Genomic DNA, 24995 nt, shown 5'->3' with positions numbered 1-24995 from the left:
TATTAAGATAAGATCAATAAAATAATTAAAAATAAGTTTAATTTTTAACACTATGATTTAAATAGATACAATTTAATAAAGACTTCTTTTTTAAAAATCAATAAAATTAAATAATCAAATAAACCTCTTCTTTTCTCCTCAGACTCCTCGTCAGATGTTCCATTTTGATGTTGGCATTCTCCTCAGAAGAATCAATACCTTCTTCTTCTCTCCTCAGAAACCTCCTCAGTACTTCTGTGTTGTTGGTCAAACAGTGGTAGATGTAAACTGCTGCCAGAAACTCCTGAACACTCAGATGTACAAAGGTGTACAGTGGTTTCTGGAAGAGTCCACTCTCTCTTTTGAAGATCTCGGTACAAACTCCTGACTTCACCGAGGCCTCTGTGACGTCCAGACCACACTGCTCCAGGTCTTCTTGGTAGAACATGACGTTTCCTTTCTCCAGTTGTTCAAACGCCAGCCTCCCCAGCTTCAGAAGAACTTCCCTGTCAGCCTCCGTCAGCTCCATCTCACCTCCTTTTTCATACTTGTTCTTCTTCCTCTTTGTCTGGACCATGATGAAGTGTGAGTACAGGTTGGTCAGGGTCTTGGGCAGCTCTTCTCTCTGGTCTGAAGTCAACATGTGCTCCAGAACCATAGAACTGATCCAGCAGAAGACTGGGATTTGACACATGAGGTGGAGGCTCCTGGATGTCTTGATGTGTGAGATGATTTCGTTACACAGATCTTCATCACTGGATCTCCTCCTGAAGTACTCCTCCTTCTGGACGTCGGTGGTGAAGCCTCGGACTTCTGTTACCCTGTCCACACATGAAGGAGGGATCTGATTGGCTGCTGCAGGTCTGGAAGTTATCCAGATGAGAGCTGATGGAAGCAGGTTCCCCTTGATGAGGTTGGTCAACAGCACGTTGACTGGCTTCTTCTGAGTGACGTCTGAAACCACCTCACAGTCGTGGAAGTCCAGTGAAAGTCTGCTTTCATCCAGGCCGTCGAAGATGAACAGAAGTTTGCAGACACTGATCTGCTCTGCTGTGACCTTCTGTAATGTTGGATGGAAAACACGGAGCAGCGTCAGCAGACTGTACTGCTCATCTCTGACCAGGTTCAGCTCTCTGAAGGACAGCAGAACCACCAGACTGACGTCCTGGTTTTCTAAACCCTCTGCCCAGTCCAGAGTGAACTTCAGCACCGAGAAGGTTTTTCCAACTCCAGCGACGCCGTTGGTCAGAACCACTCTGATGGGGTTCTGCTGGTCAGGTAGGGCTTTGAAGATGTCCTGACACCTGATCGGTTTGTCTTGGATGGTCTTCTTCTTGGAAGCTGTCTCCAGCGTCTTCACCTCATGTTGGGTATTAACGTCTTCACTCTGTCCCTCTGTGATGTAGAGCTCAGTGAAGATCTGCTTTAGTTGGGTTCCACTTCCTTCTTCATCACTTCCTTCAGTCACACGTTCACATCTGCTCCTCAGACTGAGCTTATGTTCATCTGAAAACACAAAATACAAACACTTTAAATAAACACAGTTGGATCATGAAGTATTTGGACAGTGGCACCATTTTCATCCCTTCAGCTCCCTGACAGTGACAACAAACACAAAGTCTAACCCTGAATGAACCACTGAGGGAACAACACTCACCAGGTCGGGTTTAAAACAGGCTGGAATTCTACAGTATTTCACCCAAAAAAACTATAAAAGTGATAAAAGCTGTGACACTATGTGAATATGTCCTGACCTGACGTTATACAATTAAATCACAAAGAATTAGAGTAAATTTACATGAAAACACATTTTATTCACAAAGACAAACAGAATAACACATATTAGTTCATGATTGTGAGTTGGTATCTCAGAATAGAAAAGTTAAGTCTAGTCAAATGGAATCTATTGAAAACGATGCTGACGTTTCCATCCAAACATTAACGTCAAATAGAAGGAAAACAAAAAGCAAATAGAATAAAGTGCTGTCGTATTCGTCCAGTGTAGTGAAGATATCTGATACATTTCATATTCATCCATACTATCAGTTTAATATTTGAACTGGACCCACCTCAGTATATTGGATTTGATTCCTTTTTACATTGTAGTTTTATTTATTTTTCAGAAGCACATGTTCTATAAAGACGATGATGAGCTGAGGATGTGTTCAGACTTTATATTCACATAAATATTACTGTTTCATAATGATGAGATTTTTCTTAGAATTAAACCCTTTGATGTTTCCTCTTTTTATGCAGTTTAATAAGAACATACACATGAAAATGTAGATCTTTCTAATGCTACAAAAATGTGACTTAAACTGAAACATAGTCAGTGAGTAGACATGTTTTCAGGACTGATGACATCTTTAGACAGAATTACAGTCTGACCTTGTACAGTTCTGTCCATCTGCAGTCCGGTTCCGGTTCCAGTTCTGGCTCTTTTTCCAGGCACCTTCAGGGCACAAAGAACAGGACTGTGGGTCCACCTCAGGACCAGGACTCCTCCTCCTCTTTCTGAGGACATGAACACATTTAGAACAAGTGGTTCCACAACTCTGAAAATGACTCCATCATAAACACAGTCCACTTGTTTACATAACAAACCCAAACGTCACTTGGGCCTTTTCAGAAATATTGTCATGAAGTGCATTGTGGGAAGTGAACGCAGTTTCTCACAGATTCTGCAAGAAAACGAGCCAGATCACTACAAGGTAAAACTCTACAGTCCACCAGGGCTGTTTTAATGAAAGTCTAGTCGGTGGATGAAGGTAAAGGTGACATTTGGGTTCAGCTCTCAGAAAGAGACAGAGAAATTGCTGCTGCATGGAATTCCCATTCCCACAATGCACTTTGAAACAACATTTCTGAAAAGACCTGAGTGACGTTTGGGTTTGTTCTGTAAACAAGTGGACTGTGTTTATGACGGAGTCATCTTCAAAGTTGTTCACCGTGAGGGAAGTGATTCAGGTGTGTAAGCACAGAAAGACTAATGGATTAGTGATAAGAACTGAGGTTTTACAAATCTGAAAAAAATTGTGTTGACAGTCATACGCTGCTTGAAATAACGTCTGAGAACTAGAAAAGCACTCGGAGAGCGCAGACCTCCGCCAAGGCAGATCAGTGCCTCCATCACCACCAAAATTTAATCATTTGTTCCTTGTGCCAGTATCAACATTTCCTGAAATTTTCATCCAAATCCGTCCCTAACTTTTTGAGTTATCTTGCACACAGACAGACAAACAGACAAACCAACGTTGACAAAAACAGAACCTCCTTGGCGGAGGTAATAAAACTATTCAAAACCCTGTGATTGACTCACTGTGGATCAGAAGGTCCTGGTTCACCAACGCCTCCTGGAGGATCCATTATGGACAACCCCCCCCCCCCCCCTTAGAAGACCAGACGCTGCAGACAGAGCTGTGTCCTCTTCATCCACATTCACTGTGTGAACTTCAGCCTGGAAGAAGAATCAGCCAAAGCACATAGAACTCAGAGTCCAGTAGTCACATGACCCACAAACAGTGTTGGGAATAACGGCATTAAAAATTGTTTTCCAGTAACGGGTAATTTCATTAATTACTATGTGAAACGTTACAACGCCATTACCGTTACCAGCAGTGAAATGTGGTGCGTTACTATGCACTGATATCTAACAGCTGTTATCCGTCCTGGCTCACTCAGCCAGGCACGAGAGGTGTGACATTCGCGGACGAGTCAAGTCTTTTGAACGGCTCTTCAGAGTGAACCGATTCGTTTACGAGCCGTTCTTCTATTCAAATCGCCCACACTGCCTTCATGGTTCACCTGTGTGTCCATGAGTCTGAGTTGTCCACGCTGCCTTCACCTGAACGACTGATGACATCTGCGAGTTTGAGCTGTCCACAGCAGACCACATTCACTTGAACGCAGCTGTGTGCACAGTTCACAGTTAGTTAGGGGAAGAGTTACCAGTGAGTCTGACTGACTGGACTGAAGACATTTACTGCTGGATCAGAGAGGAGCCACTGAAAAAAGTGGAGATGCTGGATTAACTGGAGGAGCAGCTTCTTCCTATAAATGCAGATCCTCTTATGTGGTGGAAAAGCCGGGCCCTGGTGGACCCCAGCCGGGCCCTGGTGGACCCCAGCCGGGCCCTGGTGGACCCCAGCCTCACCACAGTCCTGGTACAGAAGCTCTGTTTAGTGGGAACATCAGTTCCATCTACATGAGTATTTTCTCTAAGACAGGACTAATATTATCAGACAGAAGTCGCCTCAAGACGCAAAAGTGAGATCACTTGTCTTCCTTAACTCAAAGTTGCGGAAGGATAAGAAGGAGAGGCAGTAGAACCCACAAAGGATGACACTGCTTTATCAGTTCATGCTCCGATAAATGTGAAGTTAAATGAAGTACCTGTCTGCTGTTCTACTCTATGAAAGTGGCCTGTGAAACCCACTCAAAAATCAGTTTTCTTTTACATATTTGAAAGTTTTTCACAAAGTAACGCAATAATTGCTTTCCCTGGTAACTAATTACATTTATGAAGGAGTAATTCCATTACTTATTCAATTACTTTTTTGGGAAAGTAACTAGTAACTATAACTAATTACTTTTTAAAAGTAATTTGCCCAACACTTCCCACAACACAGGAAGTAACACAGTGTCAGGATGGAACGCTGTGTTTTTAACATTCTGCTCTGGGCCTTTTCTTATTTATCAGGTGCCTCCTTTGTTTAGATGAACCTTCTTTATCAGGTTTTACAGATTATTCATTCATTCATTTTCTGAACCCGCTTCATCCTCACTAGGGTCACGGGGGTCACTCTGAGCCTATCCCAGCTACTTATGGGTGAAGGCAGGGTTCACCCTGGACATGTCACCAGTTCATCACAGACTGAACATATACAGACACACAATCACTCTCACATTCACACCTATGGGCGATTTAGATTAACCATTTAACCGATCAGTGCACGTGTTTGGATGGTGGGAGGAAGCCGGAGTACCCGGAGAGAACCCACGCAGACACGGGGAGAACATGCAAACAGAAAGGTCCCACCCCCCATCGACTGGTGTTGGAATCGAACCCAGGACCTTCTGTCTGTGAGGCACGAGTGCTAACCACTGCACCACCGTGTCGTTTTATAGATTATATCTTTAGATTATGAGACATACATCTCAGGTTTTAAGTTCTTTCTAACACTTTGCCCTTTGGAACTGTGGGACCATGGCCTCCACTGCCCTCATCTGTCATCAGGGAGTTCTAATGTCTGAAAATAAACATAAAAAACTAACTTATTCAATGTATTAGGTATTTTTCTATAAGTTACACTGCTGGACCTGAGTCACGGGTTTCATCATTTCACGACTCAACATGTAAAAATAAACTTGAACCTTAAACACAGTAGGATTATTATAGTTAATGAAGACTAACACTACATCCAACAGTCAGAAAATGATGGAAAAAAAAAACCCAACTAAAATTAAAATAGAAATAACAGCTTTCAGAAGCATTCATTCATTCATTCAAAATACACTGAGAGAAACCGTTATTTTCAATGGTGTCGAAGTAAATAAAACACAATAACACAAGTGGTGCCAGACACAACAAACCCCAGCCCTCGCACATATTTCACCCATTAAAGTAAATGGGAAGATTTTAAACTATGACCTACTGTTCCCAAAATGTAATGAGATCTATTCTGGGTCACTGGAAATCTATAAAGTCCAGTTGGTATGAATTCAACCAATAGTTTTGCTGCTACAGACATGTGACATTTCGCCCATTATAAGGAAAGGGGGAAAAAAGATTTTAAGGAATTCATAAAAACTTAAACTTTGACCTTCTGTTCCCAAAATCTAACCACATCTATTCTGCACCATTGGCAATCTATAAACATAATTTGGTGTAAATTCAACCAATAGTTTTGCTGCTAAGAGTGTTAACAAACAAACAAACAAACAAACTGAACCCAAACTCAAACCAATATCCCTTGTCTCGCTGTCGGGGGGGTTAGGGTAATAATATAAAATAAAATGAATGCACAACATGACACATAATGGAGTAAAACCATCAAACACAACATGGAAAGAACAAGTGCAAAAATAACCTACGATAACATAAGGTTTAAAAAACTTATAAGAAGTTAAAATAGTAAAACTTGACAGTAAAAACAACCAGTTGAACATTAAAAAATAGGAAAACTAAATAAAAACAGACAAATCCAAAACAGAACTGTTTTTTCTAAATGACGAAGATGAAAAAATGACAAAATTACTAAAACTAGTTGGTTCATTACGGTGAAAATGGAACTAAAACTGTTAATTGGTGATGTTACAGATGTGCTGAGGCTTCGAAGCGTGTGTCGAGTAATGGAGGGGGCGTTTCCATGAAGCGCGTATCGAGGCTTGCTTCATTTAGGGGAGGAGCCGAAAATGATGACGTCCGAAGCCTCGCTGCCCAGCTGTACCATGTGACCGCTTCACGCAGTGTTTCAGAGGTGGTTCTATGTGATTCAGGTTCGACAGCAATAGAAACCCCTCAGGCTCTGTTCAAAATGTGGGTTTGTGATTGAGAGTTCTGGTCAGTGCAGAGTTTGAACAGTTTGGAAACTAGAGTTTGGATAGAGTTTATATAGTTTGGAGATAGTTTGAAGAGTTTAGAGAGAGAGATCATTTGAAGATTTAGGAGAGTGAGAAGAGAAGGATGAGTAAGAGGATGGAGCCAGTGAAGAAGAGGAGGATTGGATTTGATAACTCCTAATAAGGTCAACTAAATCTAACATTATTTCAGACTAGGGATGGAACGATATGAAAATTTCCTATCACGGTTATTGTGACCAAAATTATCACGGTTATCATTATTATCGCGGTATTGTTGAAATGTGCTCAAAATGTTCAGAAAGTACTCATACACACACGGAAATAATTTAACCAAGTTGTATTTCAAAAAATAAAATAAATAAAATAATTGGCACAATGTACCTTCTGTTGGCAGAAAGTAAGTAAGTACATTTTATTTATAGAGCACTTTTCACAGACTGAGTAACAAAGTGCTTTATCAAATCAAAATCAAATCAAATTTACAGAAACCCAACAGAATCCTCCAGGAGCAAACACTTGTGACTGGTGAGAGTGGAAGGAAAAACTTCCTTTAACAGCAGAAACCTGGAGCAGACCCAGACTGCTGAAGGATGGACGACTGCCTCGACCAGTTGGGGTTAAAGAGAGAGAGTAAAGGAGGAGAAAAGAGAGAGAGAGAGACTGGGGGAGAGGGAGGAGGTAGGGGGAGTCACATGGAGTACATGGAACACTGTAAAGTAGCAACTTCACATTGTGAAAAACGAATAAAACAGTACAAATAAAATACAATTAGAATACCCATAGAACACAATAAAATACCATTAAAAACAGTTTAAGATACGATGAACACATAAAGTGTCATCAGTTTGTGGTGGCCCTGAGTCAACTGGGAAATTCAAAAGCCTGTCTGAACAGGAGTGTTTTGAGGTGTTTTTTAAAGTTCTCTCCAGAGTCCATGGACCGTAGGTGTAGAGGCAGGTCATTCCATAGACGTGGTGCTACAGCTTTAAAGGACCTGTCAGCCCGTGTGCTAAAACAGGTGTGTGGAACCATCAGGAGGTGCTGTTCTGAAGACCTCAGGCTACGAGCCCAGCTGTAAGGCTGAATTAGGGAAGCAATGTATGCAGGGGCCTGGCCATGTAGAGCCCGCAAAGTTAGCACCAGAATTTTGAAATGAAAACGATATAGAACAGGAGCCAGTGGAGAGATTTAAGAATGGGAGTGATGTGGGTTCTCCTGTTTGTGCGGGTCAGAAGCCTTCAGCAGAGTTCTGGACAAACTGTAGACGGGCCAGCTCCTTCTGTTTAACATGTGAACAGGCTGTTCCAGTAGTCTGAGCCAGAAGACACAAATGTGTGAAGGATCATCTCAAGTTCATTGATGGACACCATAGACCTGAGTTTGGAGATGTTGCAGAGTTGGAAGAAACAGTTTTTCACTAGGTGTTTGGAGTAGAATTCTAAAGACATGTCCTGGTCAAAGATGACACCCAGATTCCTCAGTTTGGTCTTTACCGAGGAACTCAGGTCTCCGAGGTGTTGTTTAATCCCTGGGATTGCACAGTCCGAGGCAGTGATGAGGGTCTGTGTTTTGCTGGAGTTCAGCTGGAGGCTGTTCTCATTTAGCCACTGCTTCAGCTCTGACAAGCAGGTGGTTAAGGAACTCAGTTTGTGGGGCTCAGAGGAGTTAAAGGAGCAGTATATCTGGATGTCATCCGCGAATAGATGATAGGAGACATCACTGTACTGTCGGATAATGTGGCCAAGCGGGAGGACCTAAGCCTCCAGATGTTGTCAGTGATTATATACATGTGCATGTAGTGGAAGCCATTGTATACATACGTTTTGTTTGATTAGTTGGTTAGGCTATTAGTTTTATTTTGTTTTTAACATTTATTAACTTGCATACATTGGCATTGCTGTTTGTTTGCTGCATGTTTTTCTGATGTGTTTAGAGAAATATGTGAAAGTAGACTGTACCTATTAAATAATCACAACAGAAAGTCTGAGCTGTTCATGCTGTAGTTTTTAACAAATACATTCAATACATTAAGTATTACATGATTTTACCTAAAACTGCCCTCTATATAAAGTGTAATGGATAGGCTATACACATATATATATCAGTGGCTGACGTGCAAAGCGTTGCCCCCCCACTTTTAAAATCCTGGTGCCGCCACTGTTCCCAAGAGCCATAACAGACCCAAAAATTCAATGCATCCCACATTCTGTGGTTCAGATCCAGCTGCCTGTGATTCTACACATGGCCAGTAGGTGGTTTTGTGTGCACATGAAGCTTGGACAAATGAACCCTTTCCTGAACCAGTGCCCAGCCCCAGTACTGCCTGAACTCAAAGCAGCTCCTGTGTTTCCTGTTGTTCATTCTTGGACACACTGATTAATCCAGGTGTGTCTGCTGCTTCTTGTTGGGACTGCTGTGGTCAAACACACCTGGATTAATCAGTGTGTCCAATAAGGAACAACAGGAAACACAGGAGCTGCTTTGAGTTCAGGCAGTACTGGGGCTGTGCATAGACTCCACTGGTTGAACTGGTTCAGTTCCTCATGAGGCTTCATCTCACCATCACTCCTGTTAATGCACTGAACAAAAAGGGTTAAAACTAAACGCAAATAAAACACTGGTCTTTTCTTACCTGGGCTTTGATAGTTTTCCACACACTTTTATCGGTAAGATCATAAATGTCGTCTTCCTCTTCCGGGTTCCCAGAACCTTTCCTTTTACCTGCTCAGTGACGTGGCCACGCCCACAGTGACGTCAGGAATATGTGGGTGGAGTTTCTGTGAACCTGCTCCTTTGGCGAAAACACCCGCTAATTTTTTTTTTTATTTTATTTTTTTCTCTCACATAAAGTTCTGTTTTTCAAACTGTATCACCTCTGTGTTCGTAGCTTTGGCCTGACATTTAACCCGGGTCCTGTTCAGAAAGCGGCTGATGTGAAAACTCCGAGTATTTGAACCCTGAGATGACGGAAAGTCGGGGTTTTCCGGTCCAGACAAACCCTGAGCCTGTTACCATGGTAACTTCCTCCGCGAACATAACAAACCCTGTCTGCTCCCACATGAAACACACTGTTAAACATGTTTGTCCGGACAAACACGACCCCCACAGATTTACAAGCTGTAAATAATGTAAGTTAGTGTTTTGTGCGCAATCATTTCCTGGTAAATATCTGTGGATCTGTTTCTAAGTATTTGGGGTCCGACAAACTTGGCTTCCACTGAAAGAACCACAATGAACAGTGCGAGACCTTTATTTACTTTTTTTTTTTTTATTACCTTCAATATTTTGGAAAGTTCTGTTTAAATTTTTCATCCCCCCCTTTTGTTCATCTTTATATTTTATTTCTAATTATGTTCGACATAAAATTGATTATTATCATTTTTTTGGTTATCACCTTCAATATTTTGGAGTGTTCTGTTTAAATTTGTCATTTCTTTTTTCCGCCTTCATATGTTGTTCCTACTTATGTTGGACATGAAGTTTATTTTTATCATTTCAATCTCACACTGTATATGAAAACCTAAATTATATTTTAAATAATGTTAGAGACATTATGCTGCGAACTCAGACTCCAATCAGTGATAGTCTTCATTTTGCTGGTCTTCCAAATGTAATAGTGTGTGTAGATGGAACATACATTCCTATTACTGCTCCTACACAAAACAAAGGACTGTGTTCATAGGAAGTCCTTCCACAGCATCAACGTCCAGGTATCATCACTAATATGTTAAAAATGACAGTATACGTCACAATATACAGCAGCTAATAATAATAATAATAATAATAATAATAATAATAATGCCATTCTCCACACTATCAAGGTCATTTGTGATCTGACAAACATCATTACACATGTAGGAGCCTAGTGTCCTGGCTCTGTACCTGACTCCACATATACCCAGAGTATAGCCTGATCCACAGGTACTCCACATATACCCAGAGTATAGCCTGATCCACAGGTACTCCACATATACCCAGAGTATAGCCTGATCCACAGGTACTCCACATATACCCAGAGTATAGCCTGATCCACAGGTACTCCACATATACCCAGAGTATAGCCTGATCCACAGGTACTCCACATTTCATCAGGTCTTATATCATTTGTCTTGTGACTTTCACATAACTTTTGTCTCCTTGGGTCTTCTGTCTCTTTCATCTTGTGTCTTTTGTTTAACTTTTGTCTCTTTTTCATCTTGTGTCCTTTTCGTCTTGCGTCTTTTATGTAACTTTCTTCTCCTTGGTCTTTTGTCTTGTTGTGGAGGCGTAAACGACAAAGAAATTCGTGGAGAATGGACTGGTTGTCAGTCAGGCCTTCCTTTATTGTGCACAAGTGAGAAACTGACAAACGAAGCTTCGCCCTCTCTCAGAAGTCAGTTCTGACCTGTCCAGGAAGTCAGTCTAACTTATAGTAGCCTGCCCTAAACTTAAATGTGACTGGTTAATATGATGTATGACACTGTCGCTAAGCAGAAGAAAGAAAATAAGATTCAAACAGACAGAATGCAAGACCTTGGAGTCGTCCTTGGAAGTTTAGGGAGTTGGGTTATGCTGCATCTTGTGGTATCGTTGGAGACAGTAGCCTACCAAACATGCAGAATTGAGAAATTGACTGAGAGCAAACATTCCTATCTAGGCCTGTGGTTAGAAAGAGAATGAAAACTGAAGAGCTATCATAGGTGTCTTATAAACTAATAGAAGACTTATGGTCACTATTAAAATCAGTATTAACAGTCTCTTTCACCTTGTGTCTTTTTCATCTCGTTCTGTCTTTCACATATCTTTCATCTCTTTGGGTCTTTCCACATGGTTCTCATCCTGTTTCGTCCTGTAATTTTACCTCCCACCTAACGTGCGGTTTCCTCTGGACCACAGTTCAGCTGACATAAACCTGACATGACGCTTCCTGTTGCGTTACCATGGTGACGTCACCAAGTAAAACTAAACCTGTTGAGTGAAACTGAAGACAGAGTGAGGCAGACGGCGACGTTAGAGAAATCTTTCCTTGATTTTATTTTTTTCACACATTTAGAAAATGAACCACACTATACAAATGTCCACTGTTCAGTAATGAAACAGGCCTCCTGCATGAACCCGACTGACCTTCAACAAACTGAGACGACGTCAGCAGATAAGCTCCTCCCCCCCTCGTCCTCGTCGTACGGCGGACCGAGTCGGCGCCCAGTGACTCCACTCGTATTCTAGCGGTTTCTTCTTTTAATCGTGGTCACTGTGGTGCAGGTAGGCAGTAGCATGCAGAAACCTTTGGATGCGGCTCTCCTCTGATTGGCTGTTGACTAATTCATTACATTTGCGCTATGTAAAGAAGGAAGCAGGGCTTGTTTTTTCCTCTTAGAGTCTGTGGTGAATATTTACAGTATGACAACAAGAAGCATGTGTGTGTGTCGGTGTGTGTCCTACAGATGGGACGGGGCGGGCGGCGTGGACACAGTGGGGTGGGGAGGGGATTGGGGTGGCGTTGTCCTTACGGGAAAGGGGGGGGGGGGGGGCAGGACGGGCCCCTCGAGGCGGTCACATGATCTTGCACACAGACAACATGGCCGCCGCTCAGATCAGAGGGATCCACACTTTATTTACTCAGACATCAAATTAAAAAAAAAAAAATGAATAAGATAACAAATAAAAATAAGAGGGAGGAGGAGAGCCGGCAGGTGGGCGGGGCAGGCGGGCAGGGCAGGCGGGCGTTCAGGCCAGGTAGCTGTACGTGTCCTTCTCTCCGTCCACTCGCTCCAGGTACTCCTTCTCGATCAGGATGTCGATGCATTTCTGTCCACCAGAGGGAGACAAAAACAACATGAAGTATCTGAAGATGTGAATAACGCCGCGTTTCCACTGCGTGGTACCGGCTCGACTTGACACGACTCAGCTCAACCTTTTTGCGTTTCCATTACTAAAAAGGACCTAGAATCTGCTACCTGGTACTAGTTTTTTGGTATCACCTCCGGCGAGGTTCCAAGCGATACTAAACTGTGACGTATAACACTGCAGACCACTGATTGGTCAGACAGTTTTCTCTGTGACCTGCCGTTTTACAAAATACAGATGCAGAAGTGGACAGTAAATATAGCAGTACATTAATCCACATGATAACAGCCCAAAACTACACCATAGTCGGTCAAGGAGATTCAGTCTTTGGTGGCTGACGTAAAAATTCAGACGAGACAACATGCAACGAGCGATTTTTCAGAAACTCTCTGAGCAGACGACACTGAAATAACGCGCCACATCGCTATGATGTCCACGTACTGTAAAGTCAGTAGTATCCTGTAATGGAAACGGTCTCCAGGAATACAGAGTCGAGCCGAGCTGGTTCCACATAGTGGAAACGCGGCATATATGACCTGAACATAGAAGAACCTCCCAAAAAAAACTCAAATACAGGTTGGTATTTCCAAAAAGTGACTAAAATACAGGCTAATATTTCCAAAAACCCTTCAAATACAGGCTAATATTTCCAAAAACCCTTCAAATACAGGCTAATATTTCCAAAAATTCTTCAAATACAGTCAAATATTTCCAAAAACAACTAAAATACAAGCTAATATTTCCACAAACAAAAATGCAGGATAATAGTTCCAAAAACCACTCATTCATCTTGTCTCGTCACCGCATTTTTGTCTCATCGTATATATTTTGTCATCATTTTTTGTTCCTATTGCATCTTTGTCTCATTGCGTCTTTTGTGTCATTTTTGTCTCCCTGCTCTAACTGCGCTGAGTTTTCTCGTCTGTTTGTGCAGTTCGATCAAAATGAACATGAATTTGTTTGTGTCAAATATTTCCTTTTTGCTTCATGCTGAGCTGCAGCAGATTTCATATTCACAGAAGGAGTGAATCTGAGGAAAAACAGCTGAATCTTCAGTTCCTCATCATGACGGGCTGTTTTACTGTCTGAACCACACAAGTAAAAACGAAGGCGGCATCACCTTGATGACGGGGACTCTGGGCTTGAACCGAGACGACAGCTGGTTCAGGACTTCAGCCAGGAGCTGCTGGTGCTTCAGGACCTTCCTCATCTTCATGATCCTCACTATGGCCGCCTGCAGCACAGAAACAACCCCCGTACCCATCATTAGAACCAGTTCAATGCACATTCAACACAACAAACTGGAAAATAACAAAGAAACAACGCTGACATTTTTAATCCTTTAATCCCTGATGAATGTGTGACTTATTTTAAATATTTATTCAAATTCAACTGTTTGCTCAATCGGAAACATTTCAAAATGTGCAGATAGAATAGACCATGTTATTTCCATAGACGTCTGAGCATGCTCAGTACACCCCTGCCACCAGTGGAATGGGGGGGGGGGGGGGTTAAACACAGAGCATTGATTTTATCTGTATTTTAACTGTACCATTTTTATCTGTATTTTTTCAGTTTATACAGTTGCAAAAAAAATTTAGTAGACCATCAAAATCATCAAAAACAATGGTTATGCAATCCAGTACTAACTCCTGTGTGTATCATGACTAAAACAGACAGAAAAGAAAACATGGAATGCCTAAAAGCACTGTTTTGTCAGTACCATGCCAGATATTGATGTAAGAACTGAAGTGATTTTGGTTTTTATCAAGAAAACATGGAAAATGGATAGACATCAGCTCTGAAATTAAACCACTGTGAGCTATTTGTGTTATTATCAGGGTTTCTGCAGGTATCAGCTAATCTAATTTAATGCTTTTTAAAGCCTTTTTAATGCAATTTAAACACATTTAACGCCCATGTCCAACTGCAGATAGTTTTATATATAGTTTTATGTCAGTTTGGCGTTGACAGGCTTTAACCAGGTTCTGAACAGTTCTTCCTTTAACCACTTCTGCTGAAACTTGCATTTTCCCATTTTTGACATTTGCTAATATTCCTTCCACTTTTTCGCCACAGCATGAGCACGCTCACAGCACGCTGCATTCCACGCATCCGCTGTTGAGACTTCATGTATCAGCCATAAACAACAGCCAATTAAAGGGTTCCACCTGTCAATCATCACACTATACTTCCAATCAACATTATTAAATGTTTATATAATCAAAATAAAATTGTGAATAACAATGCTTTTTTTTCCCATCAAGTGTATTTAATTTTCTAATGCCTCTGGACATCGAATTTAATGCTTTTTAATGCCATTTAAGGCCTTAATTTTTACAAAATCTATTTAATGACTTTTAATGCTTTTTAATGACCTGTAGAAACCCTGTTACAAAACTAACAAAGAACACGAGGCCTGTTATAATGGTTGTCAATAAAGGGTTAATGACATAAAACAGGCCTTTTTCGAGCAAAACCTGCTGAAAAAACTGACCCAGAGATGAAAACTCAAAAGGTCAAACAGGGTCTACATAAAATCACCTGAATGAGGAGTTTTCGATCCTCCTCGATGTTCTTGTGAGTCGTCTCCTGCTCCTGTTTCTGCTCCGTCTTCATGGGGACGTTGATGTTCACCCTCAGCTTCTTACTGTGGACGATGAAAACACAACGGGTTAAAAACAAACGACACCAACACTCCGAGTCTGTCAGGATTGGTCCACATTCTCACTTCTTGTATCCGAGGAAAAGTTTGATGACGGTGTCGGGCTTGAACTCCACTTCGTCCACGTTGGCGTTTTCGTCCTCCAACACCTGAAGGACACACGGATGATGTCAGATTCAGAACCACGTGGGCAGAATCACGACTAAATGACTTTTCACACATTTCAGGTTTATGTTTATTCACTCATCATCCATAAACACAGAAAATACAAACAATGAGGCTAACCAACCACAAACAGTGCCCAGGACGGTCTAAAACAGCTTTTTAAATCTAAGTTTGTCACTGGCATCGGTTTTTTCACGGCCAAATCACGTGAATACGGTGTATATAAAGTGTTGAGTCTGAATTGCTTTAGTTCCTACGTTCCCTGAAGGCAACATGAGTGGAGAAGATCCCTAAGCCTTTTTGTTATGCTGTCACTCATTATTCCACACCCCTCTCAGTTGAGGCCACGCCCTCCACGCCACATCAGGGCCAAAAGTTTTGCAAGCGGACAAAAAAAAAAAAAAGATCTGAAACTGAAAAAAAGATTTGCTCACGAAAAAAAAAATTCCTGGAAGTGAGAAAATAAGATTTGAAACTGTAAAAAATAAGATCTGAATCTGAAAAAATAAAACATGCAACTGCAAAAAAAGTAAACTGCAAATATTAAAAAATATATATGAAAGTGAATAATGAAAATAATGTATTCAAAAGAATTACCAAAGGGAAACAAAATTATATTTAACCTGGAAAAAAAATGTCATACACTCATTTTTAATTTGAATACACTGTTGTATTTGGGTGTTTCTATGAAACTGGGTACATTTTGGTATCTGGCACTTCGCCAGCTTTTTCAGGCCCAATAATAAAAGGTAAATATAGACATGTTTTCCCCCCAGGATGGACCTAATGATGACCTCAGATAAATGCAAAAAAAAAAAAAAAAAAAATCATACTCTTGCTCTGATCCATCCCATAATTAATGAATTTTTAATAAAATATTGGGGCCAAAAATAGGACCCAAATATGGACATTAAATCTCCCTAGGTGTCAGTGCTTTAGATGTAAAAACATGTCTGTAAATGGTCTTCTATAGACTATAAATAAAGACACTGTGTTCAATGTGTGGATCCTAGTGGTTTTTCTAATCCACACATGAGGGTTTTTCATTAATCACAGTCTCATTCCAGGTTTGGTGTGGAACCCATCGTGTCCACCGGTGTTACATACAGAACCTGAACATTTAAACACTAATAAATCGTGAATAATTTTGCAACAGCGGCCATTTTTGTCAAGCACTCTGCCTTGAATAATTAGTTCAATTTCCCAAATATACCAGTGAGAAAGAGATATTTGAAAAAATATTAGCGCGTAATTTTCGTGTCCTTTCGACCGTGTCACATGTGGATTTTTGTATTAAATATAATGTAAAATAATATAAAAATGTGTTTTATCTGAAAAATAGCTTCTCTTATCTCAGTAAGTGTTTATTTTTAAAACTGACCCCAAGTTCTTCCAAACTTGTTTCATAACATCAGCCTGCACCTGGTTTGAATTTTTAAGCCCCTCGTTCCTGTTTTTAGGACCAGTTTCATTGAAGAACCCACTTTTCGAAATTCAAGATCAAAACTTGAATTTTCAGTTTCAAATTTTATTTTTTCATATACAAAATTTATGGCCCCTGTATGGTTCCATATTGGTAGAGGCTAAATTATGGGGTAAGGAAGATGTCAAAATATTCCTGATACACCAATGTAAACACTTTAAACAGAGGGATTTGGCTCCATCTAGTGGCCAGAAACAACAAAACAAACACCAGTTCATGTGTTTTTACTGCAGATGTAGTTATTTTTAACAAAACCTGACCTTCATAAATAAATTATTCTTGTGTGTTTATGAAAACTGTGACCGAACTGCTGGAAATTATCAACGGGATCAAAAGCCAATCAACTCACCAGCAGCTTTGATTTTAACAAAATCTGCAGAACCTGAACCAGAATGTCCTGAAACGAGAAGAAACAGTCGGTTAGTGAACAAATCAATGAACTCTGGTACTTTAAAAACTGGAGTGACACTCACAGGTTAAGTTTTTACGGAGAAAAATGAAAACATATAAAGAAAATGAGCTGTGAAATGACATTTGGTTCTAATATAAATGTGAAAATTACACTGTTGAAGAAACTGCATTGTGTATTCGCAAAAGTACTGAAATGAAGCAAAATTATTCCTTAAGTGATGTTTTTCTACTTATAAAGACTGTCACATTTTTAATCAGAGGGAAGTTTGGTTGAATGCAGTGTGTTTTTATTTTGAAACCCTAATGTCAGTGTGTTTTTTATTTTGAAACCCTAATGTCAGTGTGTTTTTTATTTTGAAACCCTAATGTCAGTGTGTTTTTTACTTTTAAACCTGATGTCACTGAGTTTTTTACTTTTAAAACCTGTTGTCAGTGTGTTTTTTACCTTTAAACCCCATCATCAGTGTATTTTTTACTTTTAAAACCTAATGCCATTGTGTTTTTTACTTTTAAAACCTAATCAGTGTTTTTTACTTTTAAAACCTAATGCCATTGTGTTTTTTACTTTTAAAACCTAATCACAGTGTATTTTTTACTTTTAAAACCTAATGCCATTGTGTTTTTTACTTTTAAAACCTAATCACAGTGTATTTTTTACTTTTAAAACCTAATGCCATTGTGTTTTTTACTTTTAAAACCTAATCACAGCGTTTTTTACTTTTAAAACCTAATGCAATTGTGTTTTTTACTTTTAAAACCTAATCACAGTGTATTTTTTACTTTTAAAACCTAATGCCATTGTGTTTTTTACTTTTAAAACCTAATCACAGTGTGTTTTTTACTTTTAAAACCTAATGCCATTGTGTTTTTTACTTTTAAAACCTAATCACAGTGTATTTTTTACTTTTAAAACCTAATGCCATTGTGTTTTTTACTTTTAAAACCTAATCACAGTGTTTTTTACTTTTAAAACCTAATGCCATTGTGTTTTTTACTTTTAAAACCTAATCACAGTGTATTTTTTACTTTTAAAACCTAATGCCATTGTGTTTTTTACTTTTAAAACCTAATCACAGTGTGTTTTTTACTTTTAAAACCTATTGTCAGTGTTTTTTACTTTTAAAACCTAATGTCAGTGTGTTTTTTACTTTTAAAACCTATTGTCAGTGTTTTTTACTTTTAAAACCTAATCACAGTGTGTTTTTTACTTTTAAAACCTATTGTCAGTGTTTTTTACTTTGAAAACCTAATGTCAGTGTTTTTTACCTTTAAAACCTGTTGTCAGTGTGTTTTTTACCTTTAAACCACATCATCGGTGTATTTTTTACTTTTAAAACCTAATGTCAGTGCGTTTTTTTTACTTTTAAAACCTAATGTCATTGTGTTTTTTTTACTTTTAAAACCTAATGTCGGTGTGTTTTTATGTATACGACTGGGTGCAGGTGCAGGTTTTCAGAGGCCGTCTCAGTCTCCGTTGTTCATAAATGCTGTTCAAGTGTGGGCGAATGTGCTTACGGTTTTAATCTGTGTGCTGTCTGTGAGCTGCTGGACGGTGTAGCTGTCCTCTGTGTTGTACTGCAGCAGGATGGCCATCTGGAAGGTGGAGGCCTGCAGTGTGTACCTGTAAACAACAGCAACAACGACGACAGGTTCAGGATGAAACCGACACTAAACAGCGCAGTCTGTTCTTCACAGCTGGTCACCAGAGCACGGTTCTGCCAGGACCAGATGAATAAGACATGCTGACGGCGTTCAGAGGCGTCCGTTCACCACACGAATCTGCAGCTCCGCCGCACAAAACCAACACCGCTGCATCGGCACAAATGATTTTTTATTTTTCAATAATTTTTTTTATTTTAAGCTTTTGGAGGCTTTTCACTTTAAAAATGTTTAGTGTCCTCTGACTTCAACAGAGCCAATGATACAGCTCAAGAACAGATTTCACACATTTTTATTCAAGATCTTATGTTAAAACTACACAGTCAAGCAATGGTTAAGAAGCTTTTTAATGTTGGAAAACTACTCTGAGTGTAAAAACAGCAAATGAGCTGAAAAATGACTACAGATGTTTAATATAAGGTGTCATTTAACTGTATTTTGAGCCAAAAAGAACCATTTAAGGAAGTTTTCTCTTCAGTTTTTCATATTAATTGGAGTAAAGTCTCAAATGCACAACTTCTACTTGTAATGGAGTCAGTCAAAGTACGTAAACTCAAGTATGTAGACCAGGGGTGTCCAACATACGGTCCACGGGCCAAAACCGGTCCAGGCGATGAATTTGTGAAATGCAAAAACTATACTGAAGATATTAACGATCAAGGGGCAAAGTTCAGTTAGTTTAGGTTCCACACACAGACCAATATGATCTGAAGAGGGTCGGACCAGTAAACCAGTAACATAAATAATGACTACAACATTTTCTCTTTCTTTCAGTAAAAAAAAGTAAAACTTACATGAAAAAAATTTATATTTACAAACTATTCTTTCACAAAACATGTGAATAACCCGAACAAACAAAGAAATTTGGAAAAATAAGAATAATTGTGCCAATATTCTGCCTGTTAATAAATGTTTTGTGCATTTGTAGATCCACTGTGATCTGGAAGTTGCAATGCACATGTATAAATAATAAACTGAGGCAGAATATTGTTACAATTGCACTTATTTTCTTAAGATGTTTATGGTTGTTCATGTTATTCGCATTTTTTTTAAAGGATAGTTTGTAAATTTAAACTTTTTTAAATGTAATTTTAGTTTTGCACTCTCAGAGAAAATGTGTAGTTGTCATTATTTCTAGGTTATTAAGATAGTATTTGACTGGTCTGATCCACTTGAGATCATATCAGACTAAAATGATTTTAACATCCTTGACTATTAATATCCTCAGTGTAATTTTTATATTTCACAAATTCACCCCATGGACGGACTGGACCCTTTGGTGGGCTGGTTTTGGCCCACGGGCCCCATGTTTGACACCCTGATATACTATTTTTCTGCTCATCATTTGATCGCTGTTTGTTTCACCCTTCGATTCTAAATCATGCAGGCGATGAACCCATCCCACTACAGGATCCAGCCCGACCAGGCCTCGAGTCGGACCTAAAGCCGGACCCGGTCGACCCGTTGTGCAGATTCAGAGTTCTGGTACCTGTTCTTGAAGCAGTTGGTGACCAGCTCCCCTTTGGACAGGTGATAAAGCCAGGTCAGCTTCCGGCCGCTGTGTCTGCTGGCGTAAAATGCTGTGAAGCGCTGGTAGCTGCGCTCCAGCTGAACACAAACACACACACAAACACAAACACAACACAGGGTTTGTTAGAGAGAGGATTCCTGTTCCCAGCACTGAATTATCCTGCCTTCATGTGCTGTGGGAATGATGGTAAATACTAGTTACGAACTCGAAAGTTGCACCTGAACACCCCCTAATGTTGTATTTTCCACTGGAGAACTGTGAAAATGTTTGATCCACAAGACGAAAATATGAAAACCTTTGACCTTGTCAACACTGGCGAAGAGCAACGAGGGATTCTTGGCGAAATGACAAACCATGCTTTTATGAACGTTCGGCTGCTGTTAGCTGATGATTTCGCACATTTATAGTTCACACAATTTGCCAAACATGTTTTTAAAAAAATGCTGCATCAGATGAATTAACAAGTCAAAAACTGTTTTACCCAAGTAGCAGGTCATGATAAACTGTGTGTCTGCCATCTTTCATTTTGCTACGATAACAAAAGCACTTGAACACAATGCAAACGTAATTTGGAATTCACAAGCGGAAAGGATCATTGTACCAACAGCACGTGAAAGCAGCTTAAGAACAATTCAAGTCATATAAGTGAATCTGAGCCACATTTATCCGTATTAGTTGCAGTAAAAGCTGTCATTTTGTTTCCATGCAGCTGTTTTTCGTGTTCAGGCATGGCTTCAGTTTGTGACAAATTCCTTACATACGAATCAGATCCACAACAACAGCACCAGCTCATACATTTGATTCTACAAAATTAATTTTAGAAATTCAATTAAAATAAAATAAATTCTTAGAAATTAAGTAATAAATACATTAATTCTTAATTCTTCTAAATTAACATTCGCATCACAGAAGTGAATGGAAAAGCAGGCATTTGGATTTTCATTTAAAAATTTTCTGCTAATTTTGTTAAACTTTTCGATGAATGTGGAAGAAAACCCAGCTGTCAGAATAAAATAGACAATATGAATAAAAACCCAACACATCAGAAAATAAGGATAGAGTGAATATAAAATAACAAAATGTAAAATAAGAAAACAGAATATTAAATTTTTAATTTAAAATTCTAAAAGAACTAAAGAAGAATAAATAACAACAGACATAAAATATGAATAGACACAATATTAACAGTATGCATATCTATGAACAAGTTCATAAAAATACCGCATTTACCTTTAATACTGAATAAATATTCCATTGTTATTCCAAGAACAAAGGATTATTGCACAACTTGTTACACATAATTCACATTATACAAGTTTACTGCACATTATTGGGAGTGATTGTATGATTGCAATCCTGTTAACACAGGATAAAACCATAAACAACAAAAACACTAATTAATGCAGTGTTTTTCAACCTTGGGGTCGTGACCCCATGTGGGGTTGCCTGGAATTCAAATGGGGTCGCCTGAAATTTCTAGTAATCGATAAAATATATGGTGAGTTGACAGAAACAATTCCAATCCGTAAAAGACAAACTGAGTCTGAAATGGAAGCACTGTGGTTCTGTTTATCTGTCAAATGTTCATTGTGGTCAGTTTCAGATGCTGCAGCTCTTTCATAATTCATAGTTTGAGTTGTTGTTTGTTCAGTATTAATTGTCAGCCTTGTAAATCCAAGCTGGACTGACTGTACATATCCTGACCAAGGAAAATCAAATTGTCTTTGTGCAGTAATCCACACCTGGCTTTTCTGCCTCCGTCCATAATAATATACATTATATAGACTAAATGTCCTCTAAAATTAACATTGATTTGCAACATAGTATAGCAAACTATTACATGATCAAAAACAAATTAACTTTAGCAAAAAAAAAATGTCAGAAATTTGTGATGTTAAAATGGGGTCACGAGCCAAAAAAGGTTGGAAACCACTGGGTTAATGAATTGAAAAACGACTGAATTTGTTGTTTTTGGTGGATTTTGTAGATGGGTTCAAAGAATGAGCAGAAACCAGAAGGTCTGAGGTCTAGGTTGTGACGTGACCATGTGCTTTTTTCCAATGACTGTGGATCAAACCGATTCTGATTTTAACCCGACTGTCAGTAGAAATGGGTTTTAACGTGTAGTTTGGTTTTACCTCAGAAGGCAGAGCGAAGGTGCAGGACTGTTGGAAAGGCCAGGACCCAGAGCTCAGGACCTGGATACTGAAGTCCACTACAACAACAACAGCAACACAAAGACATCAGCCTCATGGTCATTACATGTCCAGTTGTTTCTGACCATTAGCTCCTTTCACTATACTACTCAAATACGCAATAAAGTCAATGTTTTTAACTCTAAAAATGATGTAAAACTGTTGATTATTACAATATTTTCACACAAATCAACTAAAGCTGGACGACATGACAAAAAACTCAATGTTTTCAGTGTAACAGATGTTTGAAGACTGCAAAACAGTTTAAAAAAATAAATAAATTAAAACAAAAGATCATTCACTTTGTTTTCCAGATCCATGGCAATGAGTCGATTTACATTCACACTAATACTCTGATCATTACCTGATTTATGGAGTTATCAGATTATTAGTGATCATAAGTCTGTGTTTCATTAAACTGAGAATGGGATCCCTCAGGGGAATGTCTTAAGCCCCACCATTAATATGTTTATGTTCATGAATTTTCAGACGCAAGTCTACAGATGTACGTTGGTGACGCTGAGCACATTTACAATCACAAGTAAAACGCTAATCATTATCTAATTTCTGGAGTTATCAGATTATTATTGATCATGTAAACATAGTAATGAAGATAATGGAGAAAAAAAACTGAACAAAACTAAATAAAAATTGAGTGAAATAAAAAAGTATTGAAAACTGAACAAAAATCGAGTAAAATAGTGAAAAATGATCAAAAACAAAACAAAAATTGAGTTAAATAATGAAATAAATGAACAAAAATTTAGTAAAATAATGAAAAAAAGATCAAAAGTGAACAAAAATTGAGTGAAATAAAAAAAATCAAAACTGAACAAAAACTGAGTAAAATGAAAAAAAATTGAGTGCAATGAAAAAAAATGGACGACTGAGTAAAATACTGGAAAAAGATCAAAACCAAACAAAAACTGGGTAAAACAATTTTTTTTTAAATTCAAAACTGAACAAAAATTAAGTAAAATGATTTTTTTTTTTTTTTTTTACAAAAATTGAATAAAATAATGAAAAAAAAAAAGGATCAAAACCAAACAAAAATTGAGTAAAATAATGGAAAAAAAAAAAGAACAATAAACATGAATTCAATAAAGTAATGGAAAAATTAATAAAACCAAATGTGAGTTGAAGACAATAAGAGGCAGTTTGATTCTATCGTTCAATGTACGTTAATAAATCCAACCCTGGAATGAAACCTGGGACTAAACCAGGGTTTATCAATTGTCGTATTTCTGAGGTGCGTGTCAGCGCATCAGCTCTGATAATTACAATGACCTGATTAATAACAGATATCAGATTTTCACGCTCATGTAAACGGGTTCAGTGAGACTTGAATATTTGACAGGTTGATTCTCATTCTGATTAAACAGTTGTTTATGGACTCACGGTCCAGAGGCTCCGAGTTGGTCAGGTGTTTCTTAAACTGCTCGTTCAGGTCTTTACTGACGCCGATGTCCTGAAACATCCGCTGCAGTTTGGACGTGTACTCAAACCCACATGCTTGCTGCAGGAAAACAACAACAAAAAAAGCCTTTGGTCAGACAGTCTTATCGTCCAGAGTACGTGTTTGCGATGCGTCACTTGTGCGTCAGACCTTGAGTTTGGAGATCATGCTGGCCTCAGCGTCGTCGCTGGCGCTGTTCTGATGCACCAGACGCTTGGCCAACATCTTGGCGTAAAACTTCTGGAAAACATCTTTGTCCTCGATGTATTTGAACACGACCATCTGGAAAAACAAAGGCCATAACTTGTCTATACTAATGGATGCCAAGGCTCCAGGGTCAGACCCTTTTCCACCAACATTCCCAGGAACTTATTTACTTGGTAAATCTACAGTGGCTTTGTGTTTCCACCTTAAAGCTTCTGAAAATGTATTCAAATGAGGCTGTTTTGAGCATATTTGCTAAATACACTCTTTAACGTACTCAGGAAAAACAGATGATGCAATACACATGTAGGCCCCTACAAGGAACTTTTTTCAGGGAAAGTTTAGGGTGGAGGGAAAGGTTTTTACCAGGTAATTTAGGTGGAAACGTGCCAAGGTTTTTCAAATTTGCCGGTAAAGTAAATGTTCCTGCTGTAGATGTGTATTGTATTCTTACCACTTGGTTGAGTGTGTCCTCCAGTTCAGCCTCCTCTGGGTTTTTGGAGCTCTTCTTCAGTAAAGAGTCGCAATATCTGGCCAACAGCTCAGGAGATTTACTGGACGACTGGGCCATTCTGGTGACAGCATTGTTGTTTATGAACCGACCGCATGCCTGCACAAAGACAAACCCGCAGCTTAATATTTAGCTCGTTGATACAGATGACTCTAGAACCTCCAGTCGTGTCATGGGTTTCGCCTCCGAGAACATCACTGACCTTGTCGAGTGCTGCCACGAAGCCGGCGTCATTGTTGAAAGCAGACATGACCAGGGCGTTGTACTTCTTATGGACGTCCAGGGTGGTCTGCACATACACTTTAGGGTCCTGAAACGACAAACGAGC

At 39.2% G+C, this 24995-nt stretch overlaps 2 protein-coding genes across 5 annotated transcripts in view; both read right to left on the bottom strand.

Annotated features, from left to right (window-relative positions):
* The window catches only part of LOC115411291 (NACHT, LRR and PYD domains-containing protein 12-like), a 31795-nt gene extending 22525 nt beyond the window's left edge, over positions 1-9270 (bottom strand). Inside the window, exons 1-4 of the mRNA XM_030123372.1 lie at positions 9194-9270; positions 3299-3436; positions 2368-2493; positions 125-1485 (exon numbers count right to left, since the gene is read on the bottom strand). Coding sequence (XP_029979232.1) covers positions 125-1485; positions 2368-2386 — 1380 coding nt within the window. The 5' untranslated portion in view covers positions 2387-2493; positions 3299-3436; positions 9194-9270. The remainder of the gene's footprint in view (positions 1-124; positions 1486-2367; positions 2494-3298; positions 3437-9193) is intronic.
* Positions 9271-11550: 2280 nt separating this feature from the next.
* The window catches only part of LOC115411298 (cullin-1), a 41457-nt gene continuing 28012 nt past the window's right edge, over positions 11551-24995 (bottom strand). For all 4 annotated transcript variants that reach the window (XM_030123386.1, XM_030123389.1, XM_030123387.1 and 1 more), the window contains exons 10-21: positions 24870-24977; positions 24611-24766; positions 24103-24234; positions 23895-24012; positions 22440-22516; positions 20260-20378; positions 18627-18732; positions 17050-17097; positions 15119-15201; positions 14932-15037; positions 13508-13621; positions 11551-12348 (exon numbers count right to left, since the gene is read on the bottom strand). In XM_030123386.1, the coding sequence (XP_029979246.1) occupies positions 12268-12348; positions 13508-13621; positions 14932-15037; positions 15119-15201; positions 17050-17097; positions 18627-18732; positions 20260-20378; positions 22440-22516; positions 23895-24012; positions 24103-24234; positions 24611-24766; positions 24870-24977 (1248 nt within the window). In that variant the 3' untranslated portion in view covers positions 11551-12267. The remainder of the gene's footprint in view (positions 12349-13507; positions 13622-14931; positions 15038-15118; positions 15202-17049; positions 17098-18626; positions 18733-20259; positions 20379-22439; positions 22517-23894; positions 24013-24102; positions 24235-24610; positions 24767-24869; positions 24978-24995) is intronic.

This window comes from Sphaeramia orbicularis, chromosome 20 (genome assembly GCF_902148855.1).
Source record: "Sphaeramia orbicularis chromosome 20, fSphaOr1.1, whole genome shotgun sequence".
Taxonomy (NCBI): Eukaryota; Metazoa; Chordata; class Actinopteri; order Kurtiformes; family Apogonidae; genus Sphaeramia; species Sphaeramia orbicularis.
Note: the sequence above shows the minus strand (reverse complement) of the source record. Positions and strands in the feature narration are given on the sequence as shown.